Source organism: Sphaeroforma arctica (assembly GCF_001186125.1).
Source record: "Sphaeroforma arctica JP610 unplaced genomic scaffold supercont1.46, whole genome shotgun sequence".
Lineage (NCBI taxonomy): Eukaryota > Ichthyosporea > Ichthyophonida > Sphaeroforma > Sphaeroforma arctica.
In genome coordinates this window covers 17,663-31,782 of record NW_014040512.1, presented here as the reverse complement: position 1 = coordinate 31,782, position 14,120 = coordinate 17,663, and the positions used below count along the sequence as shown (strand labels likewise).

The following is a 14,120-nucleotide window of genomic DNA, read 5'->3' as shown; positions in this document are numbered from 1 at the left end:
ACTTTGTAGTCAGTTTCTTTTTGATGAGACCTGGCCTCAGGTTTGCATTAAATACGAACTTGGGCTTTGAGCATAGTGTCGGGCTCTATCCTTTCTACTAGTTTCATACCTAATATTGTAATTTTTGATATAAAATTTTAACTCTGTTTCAATTTAAAAACGGAGTGACAACATACTTATTTTGAGCTGAGATTCAATAAAAGTAAGTCAAATTCGCGTGTGCATTTGCTGAAAATTGATTTGCGTTTGCTTGCGGTCAGTTAAGCACAGCTAAATGACAAGAAGACTGCCAGAGTATAGTTTTTGACCCGAAATTGTTATACGCAATCAATAATTCTCTATTTAGTCACTCTGCGATGGATGGTATGAGAAATACTTAATCTCCCGAATCATGTCATGCCCATTCTATGGCGTAATAAACTTTCTGGACATTCACGGTGTAGCTCTCAGTGTAAATCAACCATGGAATCGTCCAAACTTCTTGTTGTCAAATATGGCACACATAGTGATTACGGAAAGAGCATGGTCTTGGCGCAGAGCAAGCAGTGTTCATGTACTGCGAGAGCAGACTCTGAATGAAATATTTGACGAGAAATGGGACTTTGCAAGTCACATATCGGCTTTATGCAATGGTGTTTGCCTAGTTTTGTAGATAATTCGTGTATAGTTTGCGACACCAGCTGATGTACATCGTGTCTCTTTCCATTCATGAATCAGCGTGGGAAGGCTCAGTGCTTGTGTACCACTGGCTCTATAGAGATGTCTTTACATAGATGTCTTTACATAGATAACTTGAACTTATATGCACACAAACACACACACACACACACATATATAAATCTATATCTGTATACATACGCATCAGTACATAGGCTGAACTTGCATACCGGAATGTGCGCAGGTTCTTCTTGGCCGTGGTGAGTTTATTCAGGAACATCAGAATGTCGTACATAACGTTCTCTCGGTGGCGATGATAACGCCTTGTCACCTACAGGTCAGTACAAAAAACAATACGAGTATCAGCAATCCAGAGCACTTTGGGGTCGCTTAATTGAAGCTAATACACCGTGTATGCCAGAATGTAGTACAATGCATATGTCCCGGTGTATCAAGCCGTTGGAAGATACACCTTACACGTGTATATACGTTTGTGTGGTTATACTGAAAACAAGAGCATATGACCGAGATACCCTGAAGCTCGAGAGGTCGGTATGTAGATAAAAGTGTACCAATCTGCTGAATTATGTGGCATACATTCTAAACGTATGTATTGCACCTAAATACAAATAAGAGCTTACGACATACCGTACAAACCAAGTGCAGACTGATGCCCTGCAGCTCGGCGAGGTCGATGGTCCTGACGCACAAGTCATCGGGCGCGTACGTGAAACTGTTTAACGCCAAGGTGGTAATCTGCGGGCAGAGAGAGAAGGATCTGTATGTATGCACTTTCGGATTGAAGTAGGGGATCGCATCTCAAGGACAGCGTAGTTGAGCTCCGATGTATCAGATAGCACACTAATGTGCCTTTCCATTAGTGATGTATTGGGGTCCAAATTATGATTAATAACTATTTTTGAGAGATAGCGGTGTGGTATACTCCAAAGTATCATTGTATTAACATGTCAAACCCAACAGCGTTGAATAGTAATTAAAAAAAAGCTACGGAGGTGGATATATAAGAGAAACAAGCAGAGAGACTTCGCACAATATTGAGTAGATGATAGTCAAGAAAGACTTGCAGCATCGTTTGTCACGGTGTCCTTCAACAACGAATATATCAAAAATATTGTCATTAACATGTCCAATTATAACATACACACAACTTTGAATTGTACATACACACAACTTTGAATTGGCCATTCTAATTAATTCAAAATATGAGATGATATAGGCGTGCCAATAATACTCACCTCTAGAAGGAACTCGTCGGTGCAGTTCTGAAGAGACAGGAGATTGCAGAACCGCTCCATCACAACACATAACCGCGTGTACAGCGTGCTGCATGGGTTAAAAATACCAACGAGGTATACCAACCAATCAGAAGCGTATTTCAGATACTTTAAAATTATATTGGGAAAATATATAATAAACATTCCGAAGGACTATTCCAACCAATCAGAAGAACAATTCCAAACAATTCCAAATCTGTTGGCTGACAAGATAAACGACAATATTCACAAATTGAAGTGCAGCAAGCATTGCGTGATTTAAATTTGGGTCAATTGCACATTGGTCCTTGACACAAGCCCCGCGAAAAATAACGAGCATCGACTAAATCTTAGTATGAGAATGACTTAAACGATGAAAGAATTTGTGTGCACGTGATTGATTATTCTGCGAGAAACAGGCTAATCTCGACAAGGTCAGAAGATTGTCTGATCATAATCGCTTGCCCATTATATCGGAGATGGTGGAAACGATTGTTCGAACAATAGGTGAGGCGCCGTTACCTATTTTCGTGACCCTGCAAGCACACACACACACACACACATATATATATATATATACATATACATATATGCATATACATACATACATACAAATATACATACATGCATATATATATATATATATATATATATACATATATAATTCTACATGTGTCTAAACATACATACGTGCTGATATATGGCACAAAACAACCAGAATAATTCAAGCGGCGAAGACAAGATGCACGTGCGTTATCTTGAGATTTATGTTCGCGGGTCGAGAGCAACAGATAGACATAAGAACTTACGATATTTGCCGCTGCGCATGAGCACTGATTTTTGGGGCGGAGTTGGCATTCGATTTCTTTTTCGACTGTTTCGGCTCTGGTTATGGTGAAATTCCGTGTTGTGGTACGCGATACAAACGCGACAGTTGGAAATACGTTGTAAAATTTGTACGTAGATCAGAATATATCGACAAAATTGGTTCGGGGCAAATGCGACAGAATTGCACTTATGGTGTAGTTGGAATTAGAGCTTCCGCGCCGTGGTACATCTCGCATCATTGTCTGCGAATCTAGTATTGATCTAGCATTGGTCTAGCATTGAGTGTTTACGAGCATCGTTCATTGGGTTGGGAAGCTCAAACTCTTTTATTATTATCCAGCTGCCGTATACAAGTAAACATATGCGTATACATACATCTGTACGCTCATATATATACAAACAGTAGATAAGCAATCACATATACAAACATACAACCCCTTCCCTACCGACAGACGCGGGTGCACGTATGAGAATCATATGCACCACTAGCCCACTCCTGCTATTATTACACGCACCTCGCAATTCTTATACAAACACTGCTTTTCATCACTGTGCCCATACTCGCGTTTCATGCTAACGTATACACACCTGACGCGTCCGTATTGTGATGTGGCCGGAACAAAGTCTTGGTAATGTGATGTTTGACAAAGTGCAGAGCGTTGGTTAGGTAGTCTTCAATGTATATCTGTGACCAGGAGTAAAAGGAAACCATTAATAGAATGGCAGATGATACGTTCATCTGTGGTCGAAACTACAGCAACTACAAATGGAACGGCAACGTCGCGCTTATCTGTGGCACATTTCAGAAAACAATTTTGAGTAGATTGACCAACATATGTAAAAAAATAGGTAATAAGCCCATGCCATGCGGCTATTGCAGAAGCGTATTTGAATATCGATAATTTGTTAAATTGGGGAGCGCGCCAACTAACATACCTCGAACAAATTCTTCTCAGTGCTTTTCATATGATCATACGAATTTCTCGACACTATGTCACATAGAACTTCGTATCTTAGTGCGGTAATATTCGACTTTTCAACTTTTGTAAGTTCCAAAAGAAAAGACTACAAATTGCAGATATGCACAATGAGGGGCAAAAGTGGTACAAACAAAACCCATAAATCACAGTCAAATCAATTCATTAGGCCATATACACCATTCAGGGCAGCAGGCATGAGCTTTACAACTTAAACTTAAACTTTTGTTCACTGTGAATTTGTACTTATCAGAAATATTTGGCTCGACAACTACTCAGACGAACAATGTCACATCCTAACACAGATTGAACTTTAAGAGGTCACGTGCAAAAACATTTGCCACAGTCAGATACAAAAATACTTGCCACATAGCCCGAGTGAGACACCCAAACCATGGCTTAGCCATCGTGAATCAGCCATTGCTATAACGCATACCTCAAACCACAACAAAGCCATTGTATACCAGTTACTCAAAGTATGAGGGATATCTCAAACCATTACAAAGTCACTGTAACTGTAGTCATCTTATAATACCGTTGTAAACCAGCCAGTCAATATACGTCATACCTCAATGGGGATGCTGGGTGCGGTCACTAGAGTGAGAATGATATGCGCTGCCTCCAATCCCACCAATACTTCCTCGAAGTTGTGATCGGGAGAATCCTGCATGTGATATATTAGAGAGAATGCATTGTGGTATATGCATGTGGTCACGTAATTGACTTAAGCTATATGTGATTGGTTGGTTGTGTGTGATACCGAAACTCTGTGATATGGACACAGCTGCGCATGTCCAGCTGGGCAAAAGCTAGTGTGATTGTCTGTACTGGATAATACGTCACACAAGAAAGCACAGCACTCTACTTCAAACACTACAGTCACGCTATGTCTTTACATTTTACGTGTCTGAAGTTGCACGTTTTAAGGATAAAGAGGCATAGAATACATTCGCTGTATGTAATTACTACAAAGCCTCTCTATAATGCCATTCTAAATATGCAACGCACGCTTCGTGTCACGCGACTTGAGCTACACGTTGCTGGGGACGAGCAGGCGCGGTCTATCAACTACATATAGATCCCTAAACAACGACACACTAAAAATGACCTACATATACCACAAGAAGTAAGTAATTAACCACAAAAGTCCATCCGGGCTTTAACCACAGACCAGCAGTCGCCAGAAAATGATTGCCTCCACACTCAAATTGTATAAAGCATGTTCAGATAAACTAATGAACTCAAAAGGTTTCATATATCGTTCACAGAAGCCGCTTTTCAATCACATTGTGACACTATGTGACAGCATTTTCAAAACCCCGAGAAGCTATACAGGATTACTGAAACTCGAACAATGACGCTTATTAAATACACGAGCAATGCGGATACGTACAGCTTCCTACTTGTAATGTCTGAACAACAAATCAGATTCGTATGCGACTGCTAAACGTATGTATGTGTCAATCGACTCTCATAGTAACAACCGATACAGACCAAAAAAATTCATCATAATGGGTCTAATCTTGCACTTGATTGGCCCGACTGACATACCGAGTTCAACTTCACTTCACGTTTGGCGGTGATGTGCCGGTCCATGAGGTACACCAACTGTGACAGATCATCCATGGCAATGCGGTGCAGCACCGCCGATTGTAAAGTGAGCTGAAGCCTGAATATAGTACGTACAATTCAACGATTGTCAGGGTTGAATGTTATATATAGACGATTGATTGATTGTAATGTGAATTGTATATACAGAGCTGGTACCAACTGAATAGAACCAGTCACTTCTACCCACGACTGCAAAGTATGCATGGCTTGAACGAAGTATGCATAAATTGAAAATCTTTTGACTTTGGCATGGGCATAGGGCGTACGATGAAACCGCCCACCCGAATGAAGTACGGTAGTAAGCTATGTAAAGCGGTTGGTAGCCTGAAGTGTATGCATAATTTTTTTATCCGTCTACAATGGTGAAAACAAAATCGGATTTCTCGTTGTGATAAAAAGAAAAAAAGAAACGACTATTCCAACACAGATGCGAATTGTATGTATTTGGCTTAGCGGGTTCCCACTGCGACAGATCACACACTCCAATGCGGCGCAGCACCGACGATTGTACAGAAAGTTGCAGACTTTATGAATCTGGTATTTTATTTACCGTATATATATTTTTGCTATATAATAGATAAAAGGCATTTGTGGTTGAAGGTTGGATACCAGTTTACAAAACTCAATGAACCACAAATTATGAGGCTGATGAAATACCTTCATTTGGAATCAAGTTCGGCCGAGTGGTGATAATCGCTAGCCGACATTGCTTATATGCGCAGATCGACAGACACAGCACAGACTGGACTGCAATGAGTCTCTGCCCTCGTTTTATCGCAAGTTCAGTGTCTACAGCAGTATGCCAGCGTAGAGCAAACTGCCAATATATATATGAACGCAAATGTAGCCGCATAGACATATACATATGCTTTCAGTGCATACCTTAACTCAGTCAGGCTCTTTCGAGGTAGGCTTCTGAAGTCAGTCATATCGCCTGTTTCAGCATAGCGCATGGAGTCACTGGAGATAATTGCTTCCACGCGTTTCTTTATGGAGCCGAAGTTTTTGCTCCCAGGTGTTGTGTTATCTGCGAAAAGTGTATAAACTTGATTTATCAACGCCGTAAAAGTAAATGACCTATCAATTGCATACTGCTGCCACCCTAAGAGTGTACAACTCACTGGCATCAGGACAAGCACGGTGCTCCGATAAAACGATCTCGTATTCCCATTCAGTTGCGCCCACTGGACTGACCATCGATTAGAGATCGGCCAGAATAAGATACGTATAAACGAAGAGGCCCACTATCATTTCATACATATGCATCGATAAATATACGTTTAATTATATGCATGTAAGCATACGTACCTCTGACGTGCGTCTTCTCTTGCGGAGGTTTCCGTGGGGTACTCTCACCCGATCTCGTGCCATCGAAGTTTGCATCGCGTTTCTTGGAGGAAGATGTGCGCCTGCTCAGCTTAGCTGATTTAGAGGGCTTCTGCGGCGTTTGATGGGTACCTGTGGTGCGGTTATGATCTATTAGCTCATAACGCAACCAAAGACTAACGAAATCCAATGATAATCTTATCGAATCCATATCTATAAGATGCTATGCCTATACAAGTATGCATGCTTATAGTCCCCGTTTGAAAGAGTTTCTGCGATGACCTGTTCTGTTCCATTGGTAAATACGGCACATAAGCAACCATTTCCTGTATTGCTGACTTCAAGGTTTATCGTAATTCGGCAGTTTATGTAGCAATACGTACATTTAGATGTGTCGTTGCGAAAGAAGTGTTTTGCAAAGAATAGAGTGTTTTGTAAACACTATACTATAGTCCCTTGGGCGGCCTGGAGAAGTATATGATTGCATCTAAATATATGTAAAGAACCATGTATCAAAAGTAATACACATTCGCAAATGCGAGTCTACTGTGTGAATCCAAGAAAATCCCATAGCCACACACACCACCATAGGAAAGTGTAGCAGCGAAGTACAAATACCTGTCCTATGCTTTACTCTATAAGATATAAAGATCAATAGTAGAGTGGGCTTGCAAGAGCATAGGGGCACAACCAGCCAAAGCAAATACATATACGCGCACACATACATACAGGTCTACATACATAAATCCGTAATTATACATTGGAATGAAATACCGCCACGTGTTCGCCATGCCTGTCTCTTGATATACAGCCCCATCCACACACGCAACTGATTCAGCATGCAGAAATCGAGTTTATTTCCCTCGCCTGCATGCCTTCTATACACACACAACGTACTCGACAACCGTAACAAAGCTGTAGAACCGCAATGATAGCAATACCTTTCATGTGTGCCTGATCGCGCTTCAGACCCTTCTGCAGCACCTGTCGCCCCTCCTCCTCCTTGTCCACAGGCTGTACACCTTCACGTGCACCGTGTGCGCTGTGTACCTGTTTGTGGGGTGCATGGTTCTCCACATACGCATTAGCCGGGCGAAACTCTGCGGTCACCTGTTCCAACTCCGGTGGAATGGTTATGGGTACAGGGCTGGGCCCATACCCAGGCGAAACGCCCTGCTGCTCTCTAATAGCACCCAGCATACACGCACTACCCGAGTCTCTGGGATACTTGTGGTGTTTCGCATGGGTGTTGGTATGTTCCAATACCTCACTCCTGACTGCAGGTGCATGCACACCGTGCGAGTGACGATCGTGGGGCTGGGGCGGTCTCTCCTGCTTGACTGTATGTATTACGCGTGGGTTATTGGGATCATGTTTCAACGACATATTGTTTTCCGAGTGCACAGGTGCACTTGCGTGTGTGTTCGTAGTACTGTTACTGTAGTTCTGGGTTTGATGATGCGCGTGAGCGTGTGTCTGATTGTGCGTGCTTGTGTGTGATCCTCTATAACCTGCACTGGAGGGCCTATACCCGCTTTCCCCCGCAGTCGTCTTACCACCGTTATTGTATCTAGAATGAGGTCCTGCGCTAGAACCGTGCTGTTGCTGTTGTTTCTGGGGTTGCACCTGCTGCATATCTCGGTGGCTACCACCTTCTTGCTTCATCTGTGGGTGTTGCCGCTGTTGCTGGTAGTTTTGTCTCTGTGACTGCTGTACATGTACATTCTCATGTGACAAGTGACTAGATTGATCCGTGCTCATCTGATTTGTATGTGTGCTGTTACGCTGCATTCCACGCACTTCCGTATTACGTTCCCTTGCAATCGCGTTCAACACACCCGGACGTTTCTGCATTACAGCCGATATCACTCTCGGTGTTGATGCAGATTTAGCATTCACACCACTGAACGGTACAGCATTAGGCATACGCAATCCATTCGTACGTGCATGCACACTTGCCAGCATGTCACCTACTACTGCAAGGCTATGTGGGGTTACATGTGCATCGTTTCTTAATATGGAGTGTATCGATGTGCTCGGTGCACCCACCCCTGGCCCATCTAAAGGAAGAGGGGCGGGAAAGGGCAGCTGAGACGCTAAGTAGGCTGGTGGTATCATTCCTGGAAAGACCACATAGGGGTGTGCTTCCTCCATCGTTTCGTCCATAATAGCCGATAGTTAATGTATATAACCGTAGATATGTATGATATGGTTCACTTGTGTGTGCGTGCAAGTGTACATGTATACGTATACACAGCTGGTATCCTGATTCAAACACCGATGAATACGATACTATATACTATACTCTGGCATCATCTTTATATAGACAGTATACTAAGTCCTGGTCATCGGTGCTTGCTTGTACTTACGTGTGCATCTCGAGGCTCTTGCGCACTCACAAAACCTTCGTTTAATACAAATAAGCTCAGCGGGCACGTAAGCTCTATCTATACAACACAGTCCTATCTAAGCCATACCCAGCACGCGTTGTGTGAAGTGGACGCCGTCACACGCAAGTCCTTTATATGGGCGGATATTCCTCGCGCACTATTGTTTATTTATTTTACTTTAGTAAAATTACCACAATTTTAGTTCGAGTATTAGTAGAGAACGTACATACATCCCTCGTATCGACTGATCGATCGGACGGATTGTTGTCATCAGTTTTTGTGTTGGTGTCCGTTTGACTTTTTTGAAAAAGCCGATTTTTATACAAAAAACGCAGAGCGTGGGCCATGGGCCAAGGGACGAGCTAAATGGCCAACTTTGCATGATGAAAAACTACACTTGTAGCAATTTACATATTGCACACCTCATACATATTTACATAGCAACAGTAGATGTACTTGCTATCTCTTCCAGGTGTGAAACTGACGTACAGATGCATCTCTTATACATTTGCTGTTCTTAACGAGAGAAGAATTTATGAATAAATGCGAGCGATAGCTCTAATATCCTATGCTCCGTCATGTATTTTGTTATCTAAATTGAACTTTAAACCGAGTATGATGCGACTGTGGCGGGTATCATATACTAGCATATATATGTTCTGTAAGGGTGATTCCAACTAGGTTAGTCATCTAGGGCAGCATAAACAATGTCGTATACGGACTGAAGAGATAAGCACATTTGCCATCTTCAATCTTAAGGCTAACCCCCCCCCCCCCGCCCTCATTCATCCCTACATGGGTAAGGCTCTCAACCGTGCACAATGTTCATCTATTATTTTGAGATAGAGTCCGTAATATGCTTCTGTCAAAGTGAAGCTATATCGTCATGGATCATTCTTGTCAAGAGCGGCACCCACACACTCGACGGTACATTGCTAGATGCAGTCCATGACTATGTGTATCATACTGATACTCGCTTGAACTACCGACACTGGTGCTAAAATCTTGTACTTCGCTCAAGCCGAATAGAATCCACGGTAAAGCACCGTACACTTCATCCCTGGTGAACTGACCTTCAAAAACTACAAAAGGTGCGCTATAAAATCCAAACGAGAGACCTTACTGAGCTCTATAAAAATGTATCCTTCACCCCTAATGAACTGAACTTCAAAATAAACTATGAACATGAGAAGATACTGAGTTTGGACGCCCTTACTGAACTCCGTAAACCACCTTTATTCTTTGATAGGAGATTTGGATGTTAAATCTAAGCGGAGAGAACAAGGGAGAAACCAAGTCTGTGCGCATCAGTGGAAAGGTTCTTGCTGTCCACGTTCATACCAACGGACACCTTAGCGTTGGGGCTGACTACCTGAGTGTAGCCGAACGTCAGCTGACCGGTGTGTGTCAACTTAGCCTGTAGTGAATGAAGGCAATGCAAGTTTGCAAATCAGCAAGTGTTTCGGGTCTTAAACAACTCTGCTACAGCTCATAACAGTTTCCAGCCCATTTTACAAGATGAGCCGGCTTTCGTCCAAGTGTACAAAATCGAAAGTTTGCATATATTCAGTCATTCGTTTAAACGAATGCGATACACATACTTGCAATCTAAAAAGGGGTATATTAACAGTACAAACCATACATAAGTGATCAACATGTCCGATAGATCGTGCAACGTGTAAATATTGGCAGTTTAGACAAGTTCCAAGCGTGGAAAACACACATGCAGAAATTCAAAAAAACAAAGACAGTATCAATTATGTATTGCCTTGCACGCGTTGCATGTATTCAAATGAAAGACGATACATACCTTTAGGAAGGAACCAGCGTCCAAGTTGAAGTGTCCACCAAGAGCGAAGTCGGTCTCGTTGGTGCCCTTCTTCCAACCGAAAGCAACGGCGGCAACGGTTTGTGCAGACACTCGGTGGTGCAGTGAAGAGCTCACCTTCTCTCCATCAGTGCTGGTAAAGGGATATTCAAGTTAAAAATACACTAAGTATGTATCGACATTTAGCATGCAGGTCAGGGATCCCCCCTCGAACATGCGACTTTGTCTTCTACGTCGTCCACGTGGTGTTCAACACTGTGGAGATGTGCAGCGTATAAATCAACACAAGCGTCCAAAAACTGCATATGTGATTTGCCTCTCACAATGACATACCCGAATTGTCTATACATACTTGCAGCAACAGAAACACTGTATTCACTTCCAATTTTCAGATCTACTAATTTCCGCACGCTGTATAGTGTGTATTCTTTAGACACCATTGATACCAGAAGTTGTAGACAACACACAGACACGCTTCACAACGGACCGGTACCAAAAGTCTGTCAGGAAAAGATCAATATGTTCTCTCCTACAGTAAAGTTTAAATTATTAGGTGAAGTGTCGAGGATACATTCCGTGAAACTCAGTTTCATCCGTACCCCGCAACATATCCATATATATGTACACCTGTCACACTCTAAAGTTTGAGTTTCATAGTATTCAAATCTTGACCTGGTATTGCTCTCTGGGTATTGACTATTAGTGGAGTCACAGGTGCGTTTAAAATCCAAAAATATAATAAACAAAGAGGTACAGCAATTAAAGTGGTTTACGAGTAACCCACCCACGTATGAACCCAAACAACAAGTTATAACCAGCATACCTGGTAGTGAACTGGAAATCAGGGGCGATGTAAGAGGCGGCAATGGTCTTTGATGCAACGGCACCATTGGCACCATCGTAAGCAGCCTGTACACCAACGAACACCTGGTTGTGGTTGAACACACTGGTGGCGTTCACGACCTTCTTAAGCAGATTGACGTCAGCGGTGGTACGGATTTGCTTCTGTACATAGTCGACCTTGACAACTGAGGTGATGGCCTCGTTGTTGGTGTTATACGAGGTATCGTTGTCAATCTTAAGACCATCAGCTAGACCTTCAATGGACAGGGTCTGGAGTAGCACACCAGCGGTACTCCACTTCTCGGTTACCTCTAGGTTGTATGGCTTGTATAGGTACTTGGCCTCGCATGTACCATCAACGGTACCGTCTTTCTGGTTCTTGGTGGTGATGGTCTTGAAAGCCTGTGTATAGAAATTTAATCAATATATATATATTTGAAAGCCTGTGTATAGAAATTTAATCAATATATATATATATATATGAATATCGGTGCCTGCTTGATCTCTACTTCCGAGTCCTTACTCCGCTACTTATATTTAGTAGTATGAACAGAATACTACGCTACTGTCCGCTAGGAGCGTACCACTGTTTCTGGAAAATAACTTTGCGAATGCTTTACTAATAGAAGACTAAAATGTATGTACACAAACTAACTACATTCCCAAACATCTCGTGTTCCAAAAAAATGAAGAGGACTCGCCATACGCGCCAATAACCAATAAACCAATGGGTGTCGCAGTCAAACTCGAAGCAACATGCAACACAAATAGGGAACTATACGCGAACAACGGCATAGCCAAGTCACCAGCTTCAAAGCATGATATTAGGTACAAGTCAGCATTACAAGGTGACATACGCCCTGCAAAGCATATTGGTAACGACCACACTGTCAAAACGACACCTTCCTGTCGGAATCGGGTTGCCGAGTGCCGGAGTATCAACTTTCAGATAAATATCCCCCTAAAATATCTAATATTTTAAAACTAGCTCGCACCTACAATGCGTTATACCGTACTCTTAGTCAATCAAACTAAGTTGCTAAATAAATACACACTCTTTAATAATACGTAATAACAGGCAAGAATATAAAACTAACATACCACTCCAGTAGAAGTCTTGGTGGCAACTTCGAACTTGACATCACCAACAACAAAGTCCTTGGAAAGACAGTCCTTGGCTGCCTTGCCTAGATCTGCGTACTTGGGAGGTGCCATTTTTGAGGGGTGTGTGGAGTGATTAAAAGGTAAGTACGTATGTAGCTATGTATCTTTGCTACCCAGTGAACCAAGTATATAAATATACTCCTCTTAATTCTCACAGGAGAGTTCCAAGAAGTCGCAAGTCCCAAACCGGCGGAAAAACGCGAAACTTCGAAAATGTATACACGAACAATTTCGTATGTCTGTATTTGGGTTGTAAACGCCAAAATCGGTCGACAACGAATCATCATGGCGACTTGGGAGTTTTAGGCCGAAAGAAGGCCTTCAAAAATAGGCCTAAGCACGGCCCCATTCCCAATTTTGGTCGTGTAGTTAATGATGTTTTTTAATTTTAAAAGCTTTTTTAAAATAGAGAGCTAGTAGGACATAGAGAAAACACCACGCACCTCTCCAATTGGCCTACAGTGGGCACTGGCATTTCTTTCCATTAGTGTAAATAAATATCGTTAAATATCTACATTTGTCGTAAATATATACGTCTTTTTTCAAAACAAACTTCATGAGACTTGAATGATGGCAATGCATCTCCAAGACTCCACATCTGATCCCGCCACTTGCCAGGCTTCATGATGTTTATTCATTTATTAAAATTTATGTACTGTGTGCATATATAAACATATTATATGTACCTTATCCATCATCAATATCCGTCAATTGTGTGGCGGTAGTGGGTGTGACGCCAGAGCCTAGAGGTTTATCTATTTGTGAATATCAGTATATCCTTATCTGTCCGTATCCATCCTTATCCTTATAGTTTGTGGTGATAGTGGGCGTGTCGGGTTCTGAACTTTATATTTTATATTCTACTGCACAGTGTTTCATCTCAGTTTAAAAGAACTAACGGTTGCAAGTATATATATGTATATTTATATCTATACACTTACATCCATACAAACGTAGATACATACTACATACATACATACACACACATATATGTATAGATATATATATATATATATATATTATAAGAGTCAGCGGCTTACAGATGTGGAGAGAACAAGACGTTGACATGAGACCCTGGAGACATACATTCTCATGGTCGAAGGCGTCGAGTATATATATATATATATATATATACATACAAACAGACACACACATACACACACACACACACACAAACATATATATATATATATACATATTTATAATATTGTCGTTACTGTAT

The 14,120-nt window shown here is 41.8% G+C and overlaps 2 protein-coding genes across 2 annotated transcripts; both read right to left on the bottom strand.

The window, feature by feature from the left end:
* Positions 1-609: 609 nt before the first annotated feature.
* On the bottom strand, positions 610-8,933 carry SARC_01192 (hypothetical protein; the record flags this gene model as incomplete). Its single annotated transcript, XM_014305082.1, has 11 exons — positions 7,615-8,933; positions 6,656-6,805; positions 6,230-6,374; positions 5,288-5,405; positions 4,305-4,400; positions 3,348-3,444; positions 2,741-2,816; positions 1,914-2,001; positions 1,306-1,413; positions 888-988; positions 610-751 (listed from the first exon to the last, which is right to left on the bottom strand). Exons 1-11 carry the CDS (start codon positions 8,837-8,839, stop codon positions 610-612), a joined length of 2,346 nt encoding a protein of 781 aa, XP_014160557.1. The 5' UTR covers positions 8,840-8,933.
* A 1,055-nt stretch (positions 8,934-9,988) lies between these two features.
* SARC_01191 (hypothetical protein) lies at positions 9,989-13,098 on the bottom strand. Its single transcript, XM_014305081.1, has 4 exons — positions 12,836-13,098; positions 11,715-12,136; positions 10,874-11,024; positions 9,989-10,480 (listed from the first exon to the last, which is right to left on the bottom strand). The coding sequence occupies exons 1-4, from the start codon at positions 12,947-12,949 to the stop codon at positions 10,331-10,333; spliced, it is 837 nt and encodes a 278-aa protein (XP_014160556.1). The 5' UTR covers positions 12,950-13,098; the 3' UTR covers positions 9,989-10,330.
* Between the last annotated feature and the right edge of the window lie 1,022 nt (positions 13,099-14,120).